General features: G+C 41.5%; 1 protein-coding gene across 3 annotated transcripts in view; it reads left to right on the forward strand.

Annotated features, from left to right (window-relative positions):
* Positions 1-2827: 2827 nt before the first annotated feature.
* Positions 2828-20559, forward strand: part of TTL (tubulin tyrosine ligase) — a 64332-nt gene continuing 46600 nt past the window's right edge. For 2 of the 3 annotated variants that reach the window (XR_006354807.1, XM_043984089.1), the window contains exons 1-2: positions 2828-3545; positions 17895-17973. Coding sequence is in view for 2 of the 3 variants with exons in the window: in XM_043984089.1 (XP_043840024.1) it covers positions 3389-3545; positions 17895-17973 (236 nt within the window). In the remaining variant the exon portion in view is untranslated. The remainder of the gene's footprint in view (positions 3546-17894; positions 17974-20559) is intronic. The other variant, XM_043984090.1, reaches the window with a different exon arrangement.

A 20559-nucleotide genomic window follows, 5' to 3' on the forward strand; every position in this document is an offset into this window, starting at 1 on the left:
GGTACATGAAAAATATACAAATGTGAAAAAAGATGGAGGGAGTGGGCATCAGATGAATTTCATTCTTATCTGAAATAGACAAATGAAAGTTGAACACACACTTTGGTGTAGAAATACATCAAACTCAACAGGTAAACATGTAGAGATAGGAAGGAGTTAAAAGGAAGTGGGGGGGGGGAAAAAAGGAAGTGGGGATGGAAGAATCACCAGCAAAACCTTGATTCTGAAGGGTGGCGGGGAATGAGAACTAAAAGGAGAAAAAAGAAAAGAACTAGAATATAAGGGTGTTCCTTGGACAACTGGTAAACAGCAGAACAAATTGTTATATATGAATGTAAAAGTATTATTGTGCTGTAAAAATGATGAAAGAGATTATTTCAGAGAATCCTACATAGCATAAACTGACACAGAATGAAGTGACCAGAACCAGGACAACAGTAATGTAAAGTACATCAATAATGTAAAGAAAAACAATTTTGAAAGACTTAAGAACTCTGTTCAAGACACTGATCATCTACAGATGATCTAAAATGAAGCATGTCACTACCTTCTGACAGAGAAGTGATGGATACAAGCTTCCAGGATACATATTTTTAGACTTGGTCATTTTGCTTGTCTTTGCTTATTTATTACAAAGAGTTTCCTTTTTCTCTTGATATATAACTGGATAGGGAGGAGTTGGAGTTAACAATAGGGATGCCCAAAAAGGAGCCATTATAATATTTTTAATGTTCAGGAAAGAACATAAGAAAGTTCAGAAGTAGGCACAGTAAAGTAGGGGAGTTTTAAAAGTGTAGAATTTATTCTACACTTTTAAAAACCAAATCATTATGAAATGGAGATTCATGGTTCCATATGGAATCCTCATTCGTATTCTGCTGAGTTATAGGAATATTCTTTTGGGGAATGAAGGTGGATTTTTTTTTTTTTTTTGCAGGGCAATAAGGATTGTGACTTGCCCAGGGTCACACAGTTAGTAAGTGTCACGTGTCTGAGGCCAGACTTGAATTCAGGAACTCCTGAATCCAGGGCCAGTGCTCTATCCACTGTGCCACCTAGCCGCCCCAGGGGTAGATTTTTTTAAAGAGTCACTTGCAATAGTCTAGGGCTGGTGCTTTATCCACTTCACTATCTAGCGGCCCCCACCCGTGGGGGTGGATTTTTTTTTTTTTTTTTTTGCGGGACAGTGGGGGTTAAGTGATTTGCCCAAGGCCACACAGCTAGTAAGTGTCAAGTGTCTGAGGCCGCATTTGAACTCAGGAACTCCTGACTCCAGGGCCGGTGCTCCATACACTGCGCCACCTAGCCACCCCAGGGGTGGATTTTTAAAAGAGTCACTTGCAATAGTCTAGGCAAGAAGTGATGAGAGCTTGAACTAGGGTGAAAGAAATGGGAATTTGAGAAAGAAAACTTTGGAGGAGGAGTCTTAAGGGCTGGTGGACAAGTTATGAACTCAATTTTAGACATGGTGAGTTTAGAGGTGATTATAGTATCAGTTCTATTTTTTTTAAAGTCAAAGATTTCGTTTATGACACTGCAGAAAAAAGAGGCATATGTCTAAAATTGAAGGCCTGGTAGGAAGGGAAGTGATGTCCCAACAGGAAGGTTAGAGGTATTGGAGCTGGAAAGTCTGGCCCGGAAAATGTGGGTGGAAATAGAGAGGTGATGGACCCAGCCAAAGAAGGAGCTGGAAATATAGGAAATGTTAAGGGAGGTAGTATAGTATATGATTCCTGCTGAACAAGTGTAGAAAGGAAGAGTAAAGAGGTAAGAAATTAAGGGAGAGGTAAGAAAATAAAGGCCAAGGATTTTTTAAAGGGGGGAGGGAGGGAAGGATCGTCAAGAGAAAGAGCACAGTTGGCACTTGGAGACCGGAACTGAATTCCCCCTTCAGATACTAACTCGCTGCGTGACTAGAGGCATGGCAAAACCTCTTGGAGCTTCAGTTTCTTATCTGTAAAGTGGGAATGATCTGTTGGCATCATCTACTTCACAATGGGGTTATAAGGGAATGTCTTTGCAAACCTTCAAGCACTATCTAAACGTGAAGCATGGGGTCCATATTTTGGAATGTCCCGCACTAAGCCAAACTAACTTAGGGTCATCGTTAACATTCCAGTCTGTCCCTACTACTCACCCACGTGGTCTTTTTCTACCTTTATTCTCCCTTCCCTTCTAACCACTCTCACTTCAAGCAGGATAAACGGGTTTCCCCTCAAGCCCTCATTAAGGTAATTACTATAGCTGTAACGTTTTAGGGGGGCAAGATGTCTTGGAAGTTGTAATGCCAGACTTGTTCTTGCCCTCCAATCCAACAGTTCTGGGCTAGCTTGCTAGTTAGAAGTGTGGGTAATATATCTAACAAGACAGGGGTTGGGGGTGAAAGACGGATATAAGTCGTGTGTGCGTGTGTGTCCATGTCCATTGAAACAAAGAACGTGACTACGACAAAACAACTAAAACAGACAGATGGCCGCAGACCGTCCTTTCCCTCCCGCCTTCCTCACCAATCTGCCCCTACTCCTTCATCTCCTTCATCTCTGTGCCCACCTCCCGAACGTCGCCTCTTGCATCTTCCAGGGAAGCGCGCCTACGCAAATCCCCCTGGGGACCTCTACCCCAGCATGGGTTAGGGAGTCTGCAGAAGGGGCGGCGGGGAACGAGCTGAAGAAGCGCTAAGTCCTAACGGGAGGAGATTTAGGGAAGGCGAGGAGCATTAGGGAACGTCGGGGACAAGAGTGGAAGGGGAGCGGAGACGTCTGCCTGGCTCCTCCTCCTTGACCCGTGAGCTCAGCGCGGAATCACAGGGGTAGGAGGAGGAGCCCCACGAAAGAGGAGGAGCAGCTGCCGAGGCAGTGGCGATAGCGGGGCCGGGCCGGGGCCGGGAAGGAGCTCGAGAGGTGGCTGCCGCCTCGGGCGCCCAGGAGCCAGGCTGCCTGTGAACTGAAGGCTGGCGGGGGGCTCCTGACGCCCCAAGAGCCCATGGAAGGCAAGGCTGCTGAGCAGAAGCTGGGGCTCGGTGGGCTGCGGGCGCTAGGGGTCCCCACCAGGTAGGCGGGGCCGCCGCTGAAGGGTGGGGAGGGAGTGCCCAAGAGGTTGGGCGCTGAGCACGCCGCTGCAGCCAGGGAGAATCCCCACATTGCCCAAAGGAAGACGAGGAAGGCGGCCGCTGGGCTTGGGGGCAGTCCTAGGGGAACAGTCCGACAGCAGCCGGGGTCGCCGGTGGCCGGGCGCCTGGCCGTGGGGCAGTACCCGATGCAGAGCCGGGAAGGTGGCCCTTCATTAGCTTGCGAGTCGCATCCTTGGCTGTCGCCCGCCAGGGCCAGGCTTGTCCTTGCAGCTGCTGCCCGCATTGAGACCTGGGCCGGGGCTGCCCTCCGCTGACATCATGTACACCTTCGTGGTGCGCGACGAGAACAGTAGCGTCTATGCCGAAGTCTCCAAGCTGCTGCTTTCGACTGGACAATGGAAACGGCTGAAGAAAGACAACCCCAGGTTTAACCTGATGCTAGGAGAGAGGAACAGGCTGCCCTTTGGGAGACTGGGTGAGAGACTTCCCACTCCTTCCCTGCCCACCTCCCCCCTACTACTTTTTAAATGCATGCTCTCCTCCCAATCTGAGGAAATGAAAGCAATATATCTTTTCCCACAGATCGCTTTCTTAGAACCCATCCACGAAGGTGAAAAGATCACCCAGGGTCTGAGAAGCCATTCGGTTTTATCTCTCGACCCTTTGCCCAAACCAGACTTAGAATGGCTGATGATTCCACCCTCCCAATTCCTCTCTCCCAGCCCATCCTGAACAATGGGCCAACTCAGGAATTTACATTTTGGGAAACCCGGGTTACTATACCAGAGGTGGGGGGGGGGGGCGGTAGAGGACCTGACTGGGCTGCCCTAAGGAGAAGGGGAAGTATTGGCACAGCCTAGGGTCCCGAACAGCAGCAGCTTTGCGTGTTGGGTGTTGCCTACTGCAACAAGGGAGGGATTCAGATCTGGTATTCGCCAGTTAGAAACCCTGAACAGGGCTTTACCCAGCATCCAAGGTAATAAATTATGTCTCTTGGCTTTTTTTTCCCTCAAAAAGATACAGATTTTCTTGGGCTTAAAAGAAAAAAGGATCAGTTCTAATAGTCGTTCATGGTTAGCAACAAAATTCTGGGCAGTCATTCTGCAGCGCTGATAAACTGCCTTTCAACTTGAACCTGGCATTTCATTCAATCTTCAGATCTTTGAAATATTCTGCTGAGTGTTTCCCTTTTCTTGGATTCCTAGGGAAGTGGTCTATTTAAGATTGCCTCTTTAAGGCTGGAAACTCCAGCAATGGAAGACTTAAATTGTAATGAGATAGGAAAGTAACAGCTGGACTCAAAAAATGAAACTAATGAACCAGTCTAGTAAAAAAGAGTGTACAGTTGGGTAGGGTATCAGATTTAATTTTTCTTTTTTTAAAAACATATTTGCCAAATTATTTAATGAATGTAGATCTTATATAAGGTTACAATCATGTTAGCTCTGAATCCAAAATGCAACAAGACTCAAAATGATTATTGTAGGCTTAGTAGTTAATCTTTTCCTTTCATTCTCCACTCAAACTTTGAACAAAGGAGTCACATAATTTGTTATAACATTTGTTCATTCTTCCTTTTGACTGCTTAGCCTGAGTCAGTGTAATCCATCCATTCATCTTTTCCGAAGACTTGGGCATGGACTATATGCAATCAATATAAATTTTTAAAAACTCTTTATCATCATGACTGTTAATAATTTTGGTGTTTCATAAATTTAGCTTATGTGCCTATAGTATAGTATGTGACTATAGTATTAAACAGTAGGTCACCCCCATGTGAGTGAAAGGTAATTTTAAGGATGAAAATAGCCCATGTAATAGAATCAGGTTGAAATGTTTTATTTATATATAGCTTATGTTTATATGTTATGAGTTCTTTATAAAGAATGAAATTGTATCATTACTCTTTGAAAATAAGAAAATGGAGTCTTCAAATTACGGGTCATATTTTTTAATTAATACAAGAGAAATTTAGAAACTTTTCGAATTTGGAGATCAAGATGAAAAAGAACATAGAAATAGACATTTAATTTTGTATATTAGAATGTTTCAAAATTAGCCCATGTTCCAAAGAACTGTTATAACTCTTACTGCAAAACTTCTCCCTCTTATTTGGCTCATTGTCACCTTCACTCTGGGAGACAAACGGAAATGAGTTAACTTTTGAATGGGCTAAGGTGACTTTGTTAGCCTGATGACCAACATTTTGCTCTTGAATGTAGGTTGTCCTAGGTGGTTAGTAATCGTACTAAGAGAAGTAGAATGGCCATGTATTTAATACCTGATAGGAGTGACAGATCTAAGCCAGATGTCATTTAAGGAAGTCACATAGGCTGGGTGGGAAGGATGCTGTTCTTCTTTACTTAGCTTACGTATGTTCTTTATTATCAGTATTGCTGTGAAATGAGGTAGGAGACAAGTCATTGCATTCTCTTTTGTAGAAGCACATCTACATTCTTTGCTCTACTCTGTTTTGTGTTTTCTCTTGCACAGTTTAAAAAAAAAAGACATATTTTCAGTTTAGAAATCTAGCTGAGTTAAGTAATAGCAATTGCCATGCCTAAAGCAAAATAAAAAACCTCTTATGTAGGGATACAAACATAAAAGTAAGATGATCTCTGTTCTCAAGGAGCTCACATTCTAATTGGGGAGACAACATGTATGGAAGATTTCAGCTGCAAGTAGATGGGACTGGCCCCTGGGGCTTAGGGTACAGCAGCAAAAGCAGAGGGTAATGACTCTTCTTTAATATCATTTCCACTGGTAAAGTCATATCACATTAATAGAGTAATATGAAGTGATTAGGAAATTTTTAAATGACTTTAATCCAAGACATTTTCCAATGTATCTATCCAGATGGGTGGCATAAAGCCACAGAGAGTTCATTTGTATTTGATAACTTGGGTTTTTCCCTATCTTCTCAGACAGTTCTCAAGTTAAAATGCACTTCCTGACATTTGTAGGGCTCCCAGATTTTTGTATTTTATTTTGCTTACAGTGATGCTAAAGAGGCAGCATGACCATGGCCTTGGAGTCAGTAAAAACCAGGTTCAAATCCTGCCTCTGACAATGACTAGCTACGTGGACCTGGGTAGATCGCTTAATCTCTTTATATCTAAGGCAACTCACTTACTAAGTCGTAGACTATGTGGCAGTCCCATCTGCTGATGAAATCATTGCTCCTTCATTTCTTCTCCTGGTACTCAAGTCAAGCGATGCTAATGCTTCCTGTCTTCTTAAGGAATATAAGACCAGCGGAAGAAATATGACAGATGGCCTGGAGGAGTGGAGGAGTGGAGGCAGGAAGATCTGTTAGGAGGCTATTGAAGTAGTTCATGTGGGTAGAAAGGGAGGCCTCTCCCAGGATGGTAACAGTAGGAGTAGCAAGAAGGCTATGGCAGCATACCATAATGAACAGAGAATTGGGTTTGAGTCAGAAGATCTTTTGAATCCATGCTCTGCCACCAGCTATTTGTATGACTTTGGGGAAGTCACTTAATTATTTCTGGGCCTCAGTTTGTTTATCTATAAAATGAAGGTGTTGGACTAAGTGACTTCTAAGGTCCCAGGGAGATCTGAATCTATGATCTTATCAATGCCTACAACTACCAGAATCCTTTGAGGCTATTTTAGGCACCTACATAATTAACACTAATATAGCCATAAAGAAGCTTGGTTTTTCTTATGGAAACTGAGAGGCCATCAGGACAGTTTTGCATGACCTGGAGGAAGTGGTTCTGAAGTTAGGGTAGCTAACAAGCCATTTGTATTTCAGGCCCTTTAAACACAGATGAAAACATAAACCTCCACTTGCAAAAGTAACTTCTTAGAGCTTTTTGTCAGCTCCTTCAGGATCCCCAGTGGGGCCTGGATGACCTCATGTCTGCTGAAGATAAACAGGATGCAATGAGATAAGAGACTGGTGGGAAACAAGGAAAAAATGACATCAAATTAGAGAAATAACTGGATTTGGGTCTGGTTTCACTTCTCAGTGATTATTAAATCTCCATTGGGTTGATAGCATTGGATAGAATGCAGCATGGACTATTAGACAGCAACTGAGCTAAAGCCAGAGGACCCAGGCTGGAGCCCTGGCAGCGCTATTTATTGCACTCCAAAAAACACAGATTAAATATGCTGTGTGCAAGGCACCTTGCTAGGTCCTGAGAGTACAAAGACAGATGAAAAATAGTGCCTGCCCTCAAGGAGCTTAGAGTCTACTGGGGGAATAGTGACCTTGGGGACAAGACTTCTGATTCTTATGGGGATAATAACCATAGCCCCACCTCCCCAGAAGGTTGAAAGAGTCACGTGAAATAAGCTGGAAAACACTCTGTACAACTGGAGCACACAGTACACATGTATGTGATCGCTGTTATTCTGGGGGAATTTGGTAGGGTCCCCTCTCCAGTGTTGGCTGGTGAGCTAGCCTTTGCTTGAAGTTTTCCAGTGAAAGGGAATACACTTCCTGAGACAGCCCATTCCACTTCGGGATAGCACTGATGGCTAAGAAATTTTTACACATGTCAAGCCTAAATTTTCCTCTTTTCAAATTCTACCTATTACTCTTGGTTCTGGTTCCTCTTTCATATGTTGTTGAATCGTATCAGCCATTTTCAACTCTTCATGACCCCATTTGGGGTTTTCTTGGCAAAGATACTGGAGTGGTTTGCCATTTCCTTCTGTAGCTCATTTTACAGATAGGGAAACTGAGGCAAACAGTGTTAAGTGACTTGCACAGGGTCACACAAGGTAGTAAGTGTCTGAGGCTAGATTTGAACTCAGGAAGATTCATCTTCCTGACAACAGGCCTGGTGTTCCATCCCCTATACCACCTAGCTGTCACTTTTATACAATAGCATTTCATGCTATGTCCCCCTCCCATAGACATCTTTTCTCTAGAAGTACCTACTAGTCCCTTCTTTGTTTGTTTGTTTGGTTGGTTTTTTTGCGGGGCAATGGGGGTTAAGTGACTTGCCCAGGGTCACACAGCTAGTAAGTGTCAAGTGTCTGAGGCCGGATTTGAACTCAGGTACTCCTAAATCCAGGGCCGGTGCTTTATCCACTGCGCTACCTAGCCGCCCCCTAGTCCCTTCTTTATTAAGAAATTGAACTAATATGCATTTGCCCTTTTGCAAGTGGCTCAGAAATATAACACACTTATTATACAAGTGACAGTTGTTAATCCTCTGTTTGGCAATTTGGGCTCACACATTACTGTGCCACCTAAATTTTTTTGAAGCCACACTAGGCTCAGAGTGGTGAAGGTGAAAGAATGAGACTTAGCACTTCAGGTTACCATTGAAATTGAGGGACTGGGAACAGCATGGTGTGTAACAATATGAGGAAAGTATAAGAATGTAGACAGCAGAAAATCCTGAAATCAGATTATCGATACTGTGAATATAGGTTCTGAAGTTCACCCAAGACAGTGAGATGGAGGAGACAGTCAAGGAAAACTTTGCACAAAGGTGAGCTTGTGTAGAAATCATAGGGAAATAGAGAAAGAATGATAATGAGATTGGGGTTAATGGGAGACATTAGAAGTTCAATGAGCAAAGAGCTTACCAATGATCAATTTTAAAGTCTTAGAAATTTGGAACCCATTTTCTTCATCTTCAAACTGAGGGGGTCGCTAGATGAACTCTCATGTCCCTCCCTTCTCTAAAGCTTCGATCCAATAATCCTATCAACATGGGTTTGTTCTTTCCTTTTCTGAGGAAGCTTTTATAAGGGATTATTTTAGATTCGAATATTTCCCATTTATATGGGGCTTTTAGGTTTCCAAAGCACCTTCCAGGCATTCTCATCTGATCCTCACAACAGCAATCTCAAGCAGGAGCTGCTATCCTACTTTGATGGATGTGGAAATCATAGCTCAGAGTGTTTAAGTGACTTTTTCAAGATCATAGTTAGGGTCAGAGGCAGGTTTCAGAGTGAGACCTTGTGAATCCCAAGGCTGTCATTCTAGCCACTAAGCCAAAGAGATGGTAGTTTTTATAAGAATGCTCGTTTACATACCAAATCAATAGATTATCATGCAGCATCAGTTTGCCCTGACTATGACTGGATTAGTAAAAGAAATTTGAACTTATGGGTATTTTCTTAGGTTTATTTTTCTTTACTTTTAAATTTCCCTTACCCAGAAGGAAGGCAGTGACAACTTAGTTACTCTTCTCATAGGGAATTAAGGAACTGAGAAGAGGAAAGTAAAAGCCTTCTTTGGCTTCTGGTTAATTCTTTCAGTCCTTTAAAGCAGTGGTGGCAAACTCCATTAGAGAGGGGTCCTTGAAAGCCACATATTGACTTAAAAAACCACAAATTAGCATTATGCTTTGTTTTTATGTATCTTGCCAAACATTGAACAATTACATTTTAATCTGGTCCAGGCTACACTTGGGAGTGAATCCAAGTTTGACACCTCTGCTGTAAAGAGGAAGGGAATACACATCTCTATAGCACCTAATATGTGCTGGGCACTGTGCTAAGTGCTTTTTACAAGTATTGTCTAGTTTGATCCTCACAACAACCCTTTGAGGTAGATGCTATTATTATTCCCATTTTACAGTTGAGGAAACTGAGGCAAACAGAAGTTATGTGACTTGCCCAGAGTCACACAGCCATTAAGTGTCTGAGGCTGGATTTGAACTCAAGTCTTCCTGACTCCAGGTCTACCACTCTATCTACTAAGCCACCTGTGGCCTGGAAAGCCATTAGACAATCTCCTTGCTGCTTGTTATCAAAATCAAAGGATGGTTTAAGATGACATCATGTGGGAGGGTCTGTGGAATGCCTCTGATTTTGAAGATTATTGTGATTGGGGATAGAACTGAGACTAGCTGTCTTCATTCAAAGGAGCTTAAATTTAGAACCAGAAGAGACCACAGAGGTTTTCTAATCCAACCCTCTCATTTTAAAAAAGAAACCTGACCCTTAGAGGTGACGTGACTTGCCTAAGGTTCCATAGAGAGTAAGCAGCTGAGCTTAGAATTGGAGTCTTCCCCAGCACTGCAGCAAATGGGAATTTCCAGAGAGGTGGAGAATCAGCTAAGTCACTTTTTGAAAAGCTTTGTCTCTAAGGGCTTTAGCATGATCTGTGCTAGTGACCTGAACTAAATAATTATTCCTGCAACCCAGCCCTGGACTGAGGATGAGTAAGGAGCCCATTGGTGGTAAAACATATTGGCTAATAACTTCTGATGCTTAATGTTGCTCGCTTGTGTGCAATTTAGCAATTAACAGCCTTTCAATGCTTCACCATGTGCTCCCTTGGCTCATGGGATACCATCTGACTGTTCATCTGACAGGTGTCCAATGTACCAGATCCCTGTGGCTAGCTAGAGAACCAACTGCAGAATTCCTGGGCCTGAGGCAGGCCATGACCAGCTGGGAGTCTGGACTCGGGTCATGGTTAAAAGTCCCATTTTATTTTCTACCTCCTAATTGTCTTGGCTAGCAGGCATTCCAGTGACACTTGTTAGGGTTTTTGGAGGTGAGACAGAGAAGTGTGAAGAAAACAGGTCTGTAATGTAAATTTGGCCTGTGGACCAGTGTTTTGGGTAGCAAATACATGTATGGCAGCTTGGTGACAGGTTGATTAATTCATCTTGTTTACATATCACTCTGTGTCATAATTAAGTGTATATGTACTCAGTGTTCTAAAAACCAATTTCCTTTCTGATCTAATTGTCAATGTAATGGAAAGAGCACTGACCTAGGAGTATGGTGTAGACTGTTCTAGTCCTGGCTCTGCTATTAAATCACATTATGACTGACAAGTCACTTCCTGTCTATACCTCAGTTTTCTCATTTGTAAAATGAGAGGATTGGAATAGATGACCCCTAAGTCCCTTCTAGCTCTAACATTTCAATGAAATAGAATTCTGTAATCTTTCCATCATGCAAACATCTACATGCTACCCATGTTTTTAGTCAATCAACAAACGTTTATTAACTCCCTACTTCGAGCCAGATAATGTGCTAGGGTCTGGGAATACAAATAAAAAATTCTTTCCATTTCACAATGAGAAAAGAGATACTATATATCACTCTGTATGTGGGTAATGTACTTGGATTCTCAGCATAATCCCCAAGAGATAGCATCACCTTTGGGCTTCAAATTCCTTTAATAAAATGATGGTTCTTCTCAACATTTAGGGATTTGCCTTCAATATTTTACTTTCTCTGCCCCTCCCCTTCCTCCAACTTTCATTGTTCTCTCTGGAAATATATCAGGCACCTAGTTCTTGGTCTCCCTTTCAGAGTAAAAATCCAAGAGTATAAATAAACATTAAGCACTTTATATTCCTTTTTTTCCTTTGCTGTAACATGGGGATCGTCCTTGATTCCTCACCCTCATCCCACCTTTCTAGTCTTTTGCCACATCTTCTTCTTTTGACCTCAACTACATCTGTTGTATATGTCAGCTTGTTTCCATTCACTTGGCCTCCACCCTGGTTCAGGCCCTCATTTACTCTCACCTAGACTATTACAATAGCATCCATTTTGATCTCCCTGCCTCAACTGTCTCCACACTCCAATCCATCCTCTGCTGATTTGCCCAAGTGATTTTCCTAAAAGCAGGTCTAACTGTGTCATTCTCCTGCTCAATAAAACTTCCGGGGTCTCTTCATGCCTCTAGGATACAATGCAGACTTTTGTAGTTTGACACTTAGCCCTTCCTGACCTGAGCCACTCCTCCTTCTCAGTGACTTATTGCATGTTACTCCCCTTCAAACATTCTGCATTCATTCCCAATGGGCCTTATTGCTGTTCCTCACACAGCACACTACCTTCTATTTCCGTGTCTGCAACATGCCTGGATTTCATTCTCTTCTCATTTCTGCCTCTTAGAATTGCTAGCTTCCTTCAAAGCTTAGCTCAAGCACCATCTCCTAAATGAAGTTTTTCTTGATTCCTGAACCTAGCTGTTAATGCCTTCCTCCCAAAATAATAATCCATTTGTATGAATTTTGTAGATCCATATATGCATATATATATATATATATATATATGTGCATATACATACACACACATGTCCCTGAACTAGATTATAAACTCATTGATGTCAGGGACTGTTTCACTTTTGTTTTTGTAAACCCTGCTCTTAGCACCATTCCTAGCATCTTGTAGGTGCTTAATAAATACTTGGTTTTACTCATTTTCTACTCTACTGATACTCCACTCTATTCAATTGATACTCAGTTGTACACTAGGGGGCAGCTAGGTGGTGCAGAGGATAAAGCACCCCCCTGGATTCAGGAGGACCTGATTTCAAATCCGGCCCAAGACACTTGACACTTACTAGCTGTGTAACCCTGGGCAAGTCACTTAACCCTCACTGCCCTGCAAAAATAAATAAATAAATACATACATTTTTAAGATACTCAATTGTACACCAAATACACTTGATTTTCCTCTTGGATTGAACTGGGAGAAGGTACATCTATCCCTATACCTATTTCATTTCTGCAGCATTTTACTGTCCCTTTATCTTTCTAGCTTCAGGTTTCATACACACCAGTTACGTTGGTCTTCTCCTCTTGCAGATTATAAAGATGATAATGTGTTGTAAACAACCTGACATTTCTAGTTCAGAGTGTTGAATGATATTTTGGTTAAGTGCTTTGCAGCCTAGAAGATTAGAAAAAGCCCTTGATTTATAATCTGAGCACTGGATTGAAACCTGGTTCCATTACTGCCTGTGTGATCTTAAGCAAGTCATTTCACCTTTGGTGGGGAGGGAGCTCATTTTTTTTATAAAATCTAGGGTTTGGTGCACATGATCTTTCAAGTTCCCTAGCTCCAAATCCCATTATGGTCATTTGATTCCTGGAGCTTGATTTTTTTCTTTTATTGGATCATAGATTTTCTTCCTGAAACCTTATAAATTGAGGAGTCCATGAATTTGTTAATTTTAATATATTGAAAACTGCATTTCAGTAGAATGAATTTTGCAATCTTATACGTGTTTTCTTTTATGCATTTAAAAGCATTTTCTCTGAGAAGGGGCTTCATAGACTTCATCAAGATACCAAAGGGCTCAATGATACCAAAAGGGATAAGAATTCCTGTTATAGATCTTATCCTATTCCCTCAATTTACAGAGGAGGAAACTAAGTCATAGAGAAGTGAAAGTGACTTGGCAAAGTCACACATTTCGTATCCATCAGAGCTAGGATTCAATCCCAGATCCTCTGACTCTATACTACCTCTCATTTTGTCCATTGTATATAAGTTGACTATATACTTATATGTGTGTGTACACACATACACACAAGTCTATGCTTTGTCACAGTTGAAGATGTTGCTGTTGAGTTATAACCCTTTACAGTTTCCAAATGCTTTCAAAGACATTGTCTTATCTGGTCATATTCTTTGTCCACATTATTAAATATCTGCTGGATAGACATCCCTGTAGTAAGTGCTGGGCCTTCCTTTAGGCCCTAAAGTACTAGAAGAAAAACCTTTTTTCCCTGTGGGAGAGGACAGCCCACAGCTTACTTTCCTGTCTTAATGTTTCTCACTGGATAGTTCTGCTACTTGTGGGTAATTTTCCCAATTGAGACAATATACTGTGAGTCAGAGTAATGTGAAGTTGTTCTGGTTTTTAAAAACTGTATAATAAAGAAGGAAATTTTGATATTTTGGTGCTGGGGAGGGGGCAGGAGTTTAATGACCTAAAATGGTGATGCCGTAAGAAATGGATACTTCTGACCTTCAGAAATTTGTAAAAACCAGAAGCTGAATTCATATAATAGGAAACTGCTCCTTTAGAAAAACATGTACAATGGAACTGCCTTCCTAGCATGGAAGGGAGTGAGGAAATCAATATAAATGTTTAGATAAAAACTTTTTAAAAGGTTGGTATGATAGCCAAGAAAGCTAATGCAATCTTAGACTGCATTAAGAGAAGAGAAAGTGTCCAAGAATAAGAAGGTACTCTTAACTCTTGTTCTCTTGCCCCACCCAGGTCATATCTGGAGTATCATATTCAGTAATGGGAAGCACTTTTAGGAAGGACATTAATAAGCTATGGATGGATAGTCAAGGGGAGCGCCACTCAGCGATTGGGCCTCTAATCCATACATATGAGGCTAGGTTGAAGGAACCAGGTGAGGTAGAGATGGGAGGGGCAGTTAGCCTGGAGAAGAGAAGACTTGGGGGTAGATACACAATTCATTTAGCAATATTAAATGTTTGAAGGTTTATCATATGGAAAAGCAATTAGATTTGTTTGTTATTGTTGTTTGTCCTTCATTCCAAAGAGGACCATTGACATCAGGGTGATGTCATGACTTGCACTGAATTGGAATTAAGTGAGGGGAGGCTGTGCAAGGTCACCAACCTCGCTCACTCCAGAGGCATCTGGGTCCAGTGGCAAGATATATATCAGCATGACTTGTTTAGCTTGTACTCAGAGGCAAAATTAAAAGCACTGAGTGGAAGTTACAATGAGGCAGATTTAGGCTTGATGTCAGGAAAAACTTTCTAATGATTAGAATTCTCCAAAAGTGGAAAAAGCTGTCTCAGTAACTGAAGTTCTTCAGGTATAGACAGGATGACCACCTGCCAGGTATTTTGAAATAGGGATTCTTTTTCAGATCTGAGGGAATGAACTAGGTAGCCACTGATGTCCCTTCCAACTCTGAAATTCTTTCCTGTGGATCTTGATTCTTACTCCTTTTACACCATGTAATCCTTTCCCTTTTCCCTTCCCTTCTCTTATACTCTCTTTCTGTTATATAATTGGCTTTAGATGAAGCATAAAAGGGAGAGAATTTGCTGAGGATGAAATTAGGGGGGCAGCCCAGCAAACCCTATAAGTAGGGGTTTTGAGGGAAGAGAAGATGCAGGGCAGATAGTGATAACTTTGCCTTCTAGCAGACTTTAATTACATGCTTTCATTAGGACATAAATAACACCTCCCATTACCTACCTCATGAATGTTGCTCAATATAATATTTGGGAGTTGAATGGTACAGTGGAAGGAGGGCTGAATCTGGAGTCAGAAGTTGCTTTTCAGTGGTTTCAATCATGTCTGACTCTTCGTGACCCCCTTTGGAGTTTTCTTGGCAAAGATACTGGAGTGGTTTGCCATTTCCTTCTCCAGCTCATTTTAAAGATATGGAAACTGAGGCAAACGGGGTTAAGTAACACACAGCTAGTAAGTGTCTGAGGTAAGATTTGAACTCAGGAGCATGAGTCTTCCTCACTTCAGACCCAGCACTCTCTCGTGTTTAGAGGCAAGAATTTCTTGTTAAAAAAGTGTCTCTCTCTCTCCAGCTAGACCCATGTTTGCTACAGTGCTGGAAAAGATTTTTGAGTTCAAATCTCCTCTCTGCTACTTCCACCTGTGCTACCTTGGTTAAGTGACATATCTCTCAGGGCCTTAGTTCCTTATCTGTAAAATGTTGGGAGTGAGGGAGGGGCTGGAGTAGCTGGCTCCTTTCAGGTCTAAATCTCTGCCTCTCTGAACTCCAGTGTGATACTTTCTACTAGCCTCCCTTTTGCAACGGGCCTTTTTGCTTATAGTGAAATCTATGATTGGGAAAAACAATTAGCTTGGTGGGGTTAAGGGAGGAGGTAAACATTGATCTGTTAAAATGCCTTTCAGGTAATCTTTGATTAATGGAAAGTCTGGTGAATTGGTAATCCCCTACTGGGATAAGAGTGAATGTTGACACTTGATTGCTTACCTGTTCCAGCAAATTGCTCAAGGCATCATCCCCAATCACTCTTATCTTCAATGCTCTAAAACACCTTATTTCTTGTTTATTTATCTCCGCTTCCAAAAGCAAACAAAACCCAAAATCCTTCCTTTGGTCTCACTTTCCCTTTGTCTCTCCTCCCCCAAGTAACCAAGCTCCTTGAGAAATCACGCTACAATTGGTACCTCCAACTTCCTCTCCTCTCACTCACTTCTACTGTCCTCTGGCTTCCAGTCTAACCATTTGACAGAAACTGCTCTCTCCAAAGTTACCAGTAAGCTCTTAACTGCAACCTCTAATGGCCTTTTCTCAGTCCTGATCCTCCTTGAGGTTTCTGCAGCATTTGCCTGGTCAATTACATCTGGATACTCTGGCCTCCAAGGTGTTTGAGCCTCTGCTCATTCCTGTTTCTCTTCCTTTCTGACTTACCACTCCTCAGTCTCCTCTGTTACTCTTTGTCCATGTTATGTCCACTAACCATGAGTGTTCCCCAAGGCTATATAACCTGAGCTTCTTCTCTTTTCCTTCCGTACCACAATGGTGGTTTGCTGAAACCTATGGACTCCTCAGAATAATGTTTTTAAATGATCAAAATTCTTAAAATGTAAGGTTACAAAGGGGACGATGTGGAAATATAGTTATCAATTTTGTTTTAAGTCCACAGAGTGTAGGTTAAAAACCCTTTCTTTATACTATTTTACTTTGATAATCTCATCAGCTCCATGAATTAAATTCCCATCTTTATATAAGTAATTTCCAGGACTACATGACTCTGCTGAGCTATATTCACATATCTCCACCTATCTTTTGATCATCTCAAATAAGATGTCCCATAGATATATTCAGCATGTCCAAAACAGAACTCATTATCTTTAAAAACAAAAACAAACAAACAAACAAAAAAACCCTTTCCCCCCTTCTGAACCATCCCTACTATTGTCAAGAGCACCTCTATCCTCTATCTCCCCCCCACCCCAGCCCCTCCGCAGTCATCCAGGGGCTTTATCCTCTACACCTCACTCTCACTCCACATCTCCAATCCATTGCCAGGTCTTACTGTTTCTACGCTCACATTTCCTAGATATGTCACCTTCTCTGTACTCATACAGCCATGATCCTAGACCTTTATTACTTCTCACCTGAAAATTACCTTCGAAGTGATCTCTCTGCCCTATTTAATTCTCTCTGCTCCAATCCACCCTCACTCAGCCATCAAGGAAATTTTTCTAAAGCAGAAGTCTAACTTTCTTTCTGTGTCTATCTCTTTGCTTGTGTCTGCCTATCTCTCTTTCTCTGTTCCTCTGTCTTTGGGTTTCTGTCTTTATCTCGCTGTCTCTCTGTCTGTCCCTGTCTCTGTCTGTCTGTCTCTGTCTCCTTCACCCCCCCACCCCCCCACCCCTGCCACAGTCCCCCGTATGTCTCACTCTCATTTGCAGTTGCTCAAATAAGATATTCATCTCCCATCTCTCCTGTCCTCCATGCCTAGAATGCTCCATCCCTTCACCTCCTCCTAGTTTTCCTGGTTTCCTTTGAGATTCAGTTCAAACCCCATTTAGTCCATATCCCCCTGACCAACTGCTAATACCTTCCCCTTTCAGATTATTTTATTCTGTGTTTCTCTTATCTATTCCTGGTTATTTACGTGTTCTCTCCCCCATTAGAATGTAGGCTGAGAGGGCAGCTAGATGGCGAAGTGGTTAAAGCGCTGGCCCTGGATTCAGGAGTACCTGAGTTCAAATCCAGCCTCAGACACTTAACACTTACTAGCTGTGTGACCCTGGGCAAGTCACTTAACCCCCATTGCCCCGCAAAAAAAAAAAAAAAAAAAAAAGAATGTAGGCTGAGGGCAGGGAGTGTTTTTGCAATTCTTTGAAGCCCCTAACTTAGCTCACAGCCTGGCACATGCTAAGTCCTTAGGAAATATTAACTGGCTGGTCCTCAAATAGGAAAAACATAAACTGGTTATAGTATCATAGCCACCCCTTTCTGTGTAATATTGTTGGATAATAATGATACAGTTGTTTCTCTTGGTGTTCTCTCACCCAACCCCTTTTCCTTGTCTTACTCAACCATTAAAATTAATGCCTTATTTAACTGCTTGTTCTCCTTTATAGGTCATGAGCCTGGTCTTATACAGTTGGTGAATTATTACAGAGGGGCCGACAAACTTTGTCGAAAAGCTTCCTTAGTTAAGTAAGTGAACATTAAACCTTGCCGAATTTTTTTAAGTATGCTTTTTTCCACATTGAAACTTTTTTTTTGCAGGTCAATGAGGGTTAAGTGACTTTCCCAGGGTCACACAGCTATTAAGTGTAAAGTGTCTGAGGCTGGATTTGAACTCAGGTCCTCCTGAATCCAGGGCCGATGCTTTATCCACTGTGCCACCTAGCTGCCTCCAACATTGAAATATTTTTTAAAGAAATAGGAAAAAAATTTGCTTTTTGCTTATTTGGTAACACACTAGAACTCTGTTATGACAGCTAGATAGAGTGCTGGGCCTAGTGTCAGGAAGACCTGAATTCAAATCCAGTCACTGACACTAGTGGTATGACTGTGGACATGTCGGTTAATATCTGTTTGCCTCAATTTCCTCATCCCTTTCATTGTTTCACTTTCCAGATTTCTTTGAATTCCTCATATGTGTTGATCTTAATGTCTCTATTACATGAACATGCCACACTTTATTTAACTATTCCCTTATTATTGGACATTTAGGTTCCTTCCACTTTTTAAATAATTACTATCATGCTGCTAGAAAAAATATCTTTGAACAGGTAGCCATCTTTTTGTTTTTGATAACTTTCAGAGTAAATTGCTAGCAAGGCAATTGTTACATCAAGTGGTATGATTATCTCTGTAACTTCTAAAGTATAATGTCAGATTGCTCAGCAAAAAGAATATATCAGTTTATAATTCCACTGTCAATGAATTGCCAAGACAGCTATGTGGCACAGTGAAGAACTGGAGTCAGGAAGACCTGAATACAAATCTGGCCTCAGATATTTACTAGCTGCATGACCCTAGGCAAGTCATTTCATCTCTGCCTGCCTCAGGAGCTTATCTCTAAAATGAGAATGATAAAAGAACTCATTTGCCAGGGTTGTTGTTATGATCCAATGAGATAATATTTCTAAAGCACTTAGCACGATTCCTGGCACACCCTAGGCTCTATATAAATGATTATTTCTTTCCCCTTTCCCCTCTTTCCCCATTGACAAGACCTGAACCTAATGACTGAGATTAACAACTCCATTCACTCAAGGAAGATTCCTCTGTAGGCTGCTAGGTGGCACAGTGAATAGAACACTGAACCTGCAGTCAGGAAAACCTGGATTCAAATCTAGTCTTAGACTTTCTAGCTATGTGACCTTGGGCAAGTCACTTAACATGTCTGCTTCAGTTTCCTTTACTGTAAAATGTGAATAACAATAGCTAATTATAACCCCCTACCTCCCAAGCTTGCGGTGAGACTCAAGTGAGATAACATTAGTAAAGCACTTGGCATGGTAGTATACACAAACCCGCCACTATAAGCCCTTAATGATTGCCCCTTCCCTTCCTTCATCTTCCCCAAGTCACAGGAGCCCAAGTTTATCAACGAAACTTCCATAAAAATGAATCCTACCGGGATTGGTTTCCTCTCATTTGGAAGGGTTCTTTTTTCCCATATATTTTTTTTTAAAGAAAATGCCTTGTCTGCTGCTTTTCCTTTTTTTTTTTTTCAATTTTTTTTCCAAATTAAAAAGTAAATTTTTAAAGAGTTGGGTTGAAAAGTAAATGAGAATGGTTATTAAAACCTGCCTCTCCATAGCCACATAGTTGTCTTTCCATGCCTTTTTAGGTGTTCCATGAGAAGCAGAAGTCACTAGAGGAAACACGGGGGTCCAAATACATGTCTAGTCATTTTCCAGTGGTACAGATTTTTAATCAGTCTATAAATAATTTCTTAAGGGCAACGTGACCTGTTTGTGTTTAAGGAAAGCTTGGATCTTTGATCTCAGATACATAATACCTGGTCATGCGTCACTTTAGGTTCTTCATAATTATTACCTGAATAACAATAAAGAATTCATTTGTGGGGGCAGCTGGGTGGCGCAGTGGATAGAGCACCGGCCCTGGAGTCAGCAGTACCTAAGTTCAAATCCGGCCTCAGACACTTAACACTTACTAGCTGTGTGACCCTGGGCAAGTCACTTAACCCCTAATTGCCTGACTAAAAAAAAAAAAAGAATTCATTCATAACTAATACTGAAGTAACAGTTGTAGCAATACCAAAGTGCTAAGCCAAAATATCCCTCGAACATGCTATGTTCTTGAACATAGAACCCTAGGACATGCTATGGAGCTATGGTTAACCTTCCCATGATCCTAGACTATTACAGTTTTTTATTGTTAAATATTTAGCTTTTCATTATTAATGGGTTCCAAAATGTACTTACTTAGAGGCAGCTTAGTTGCACAGTAAATAGAGCCTTGGACTTGGGAGGCAGGAAGACCTGAGTTCAAATCTTGTCTCAAAACACTTAATAGCTTACAAACCTGGGTGAGTCACTTAATCTTTACCTTGGTTTGGTTATCTGTAAAATGGGGGACATAATAGTACTTCTCAAGGATATTGTAAAGATTAAACAAGATACTATTTGTAAAGCCTTCAGCAAAGTTTAAAGCACTATATATGTATTTGTTATAGTTATTATTATTTCTACTTAGAGAAGATACATGGCTACCCATGTTAAGGCCTACATATAGAAAATGGTTCATTCAAAAACTGGTGGCATA

This window comes from Dromiciops gliroides, chromosome 2, assembly GCF_019393635.1.
Source record: "Dromiciops gliroides isolate mDroGli1 chromosome 2, mDroGli1.pri, whole genome shotgun sequence".
In the NCBI taxonomy this organism is placed as follows: domain Eukaryota; kingdom Metazoa; phylum Chordata; class Mammalia; order Microbiotheria; family Microbiotheriidae; genus Dromiciops; species Dromiciops gliroides.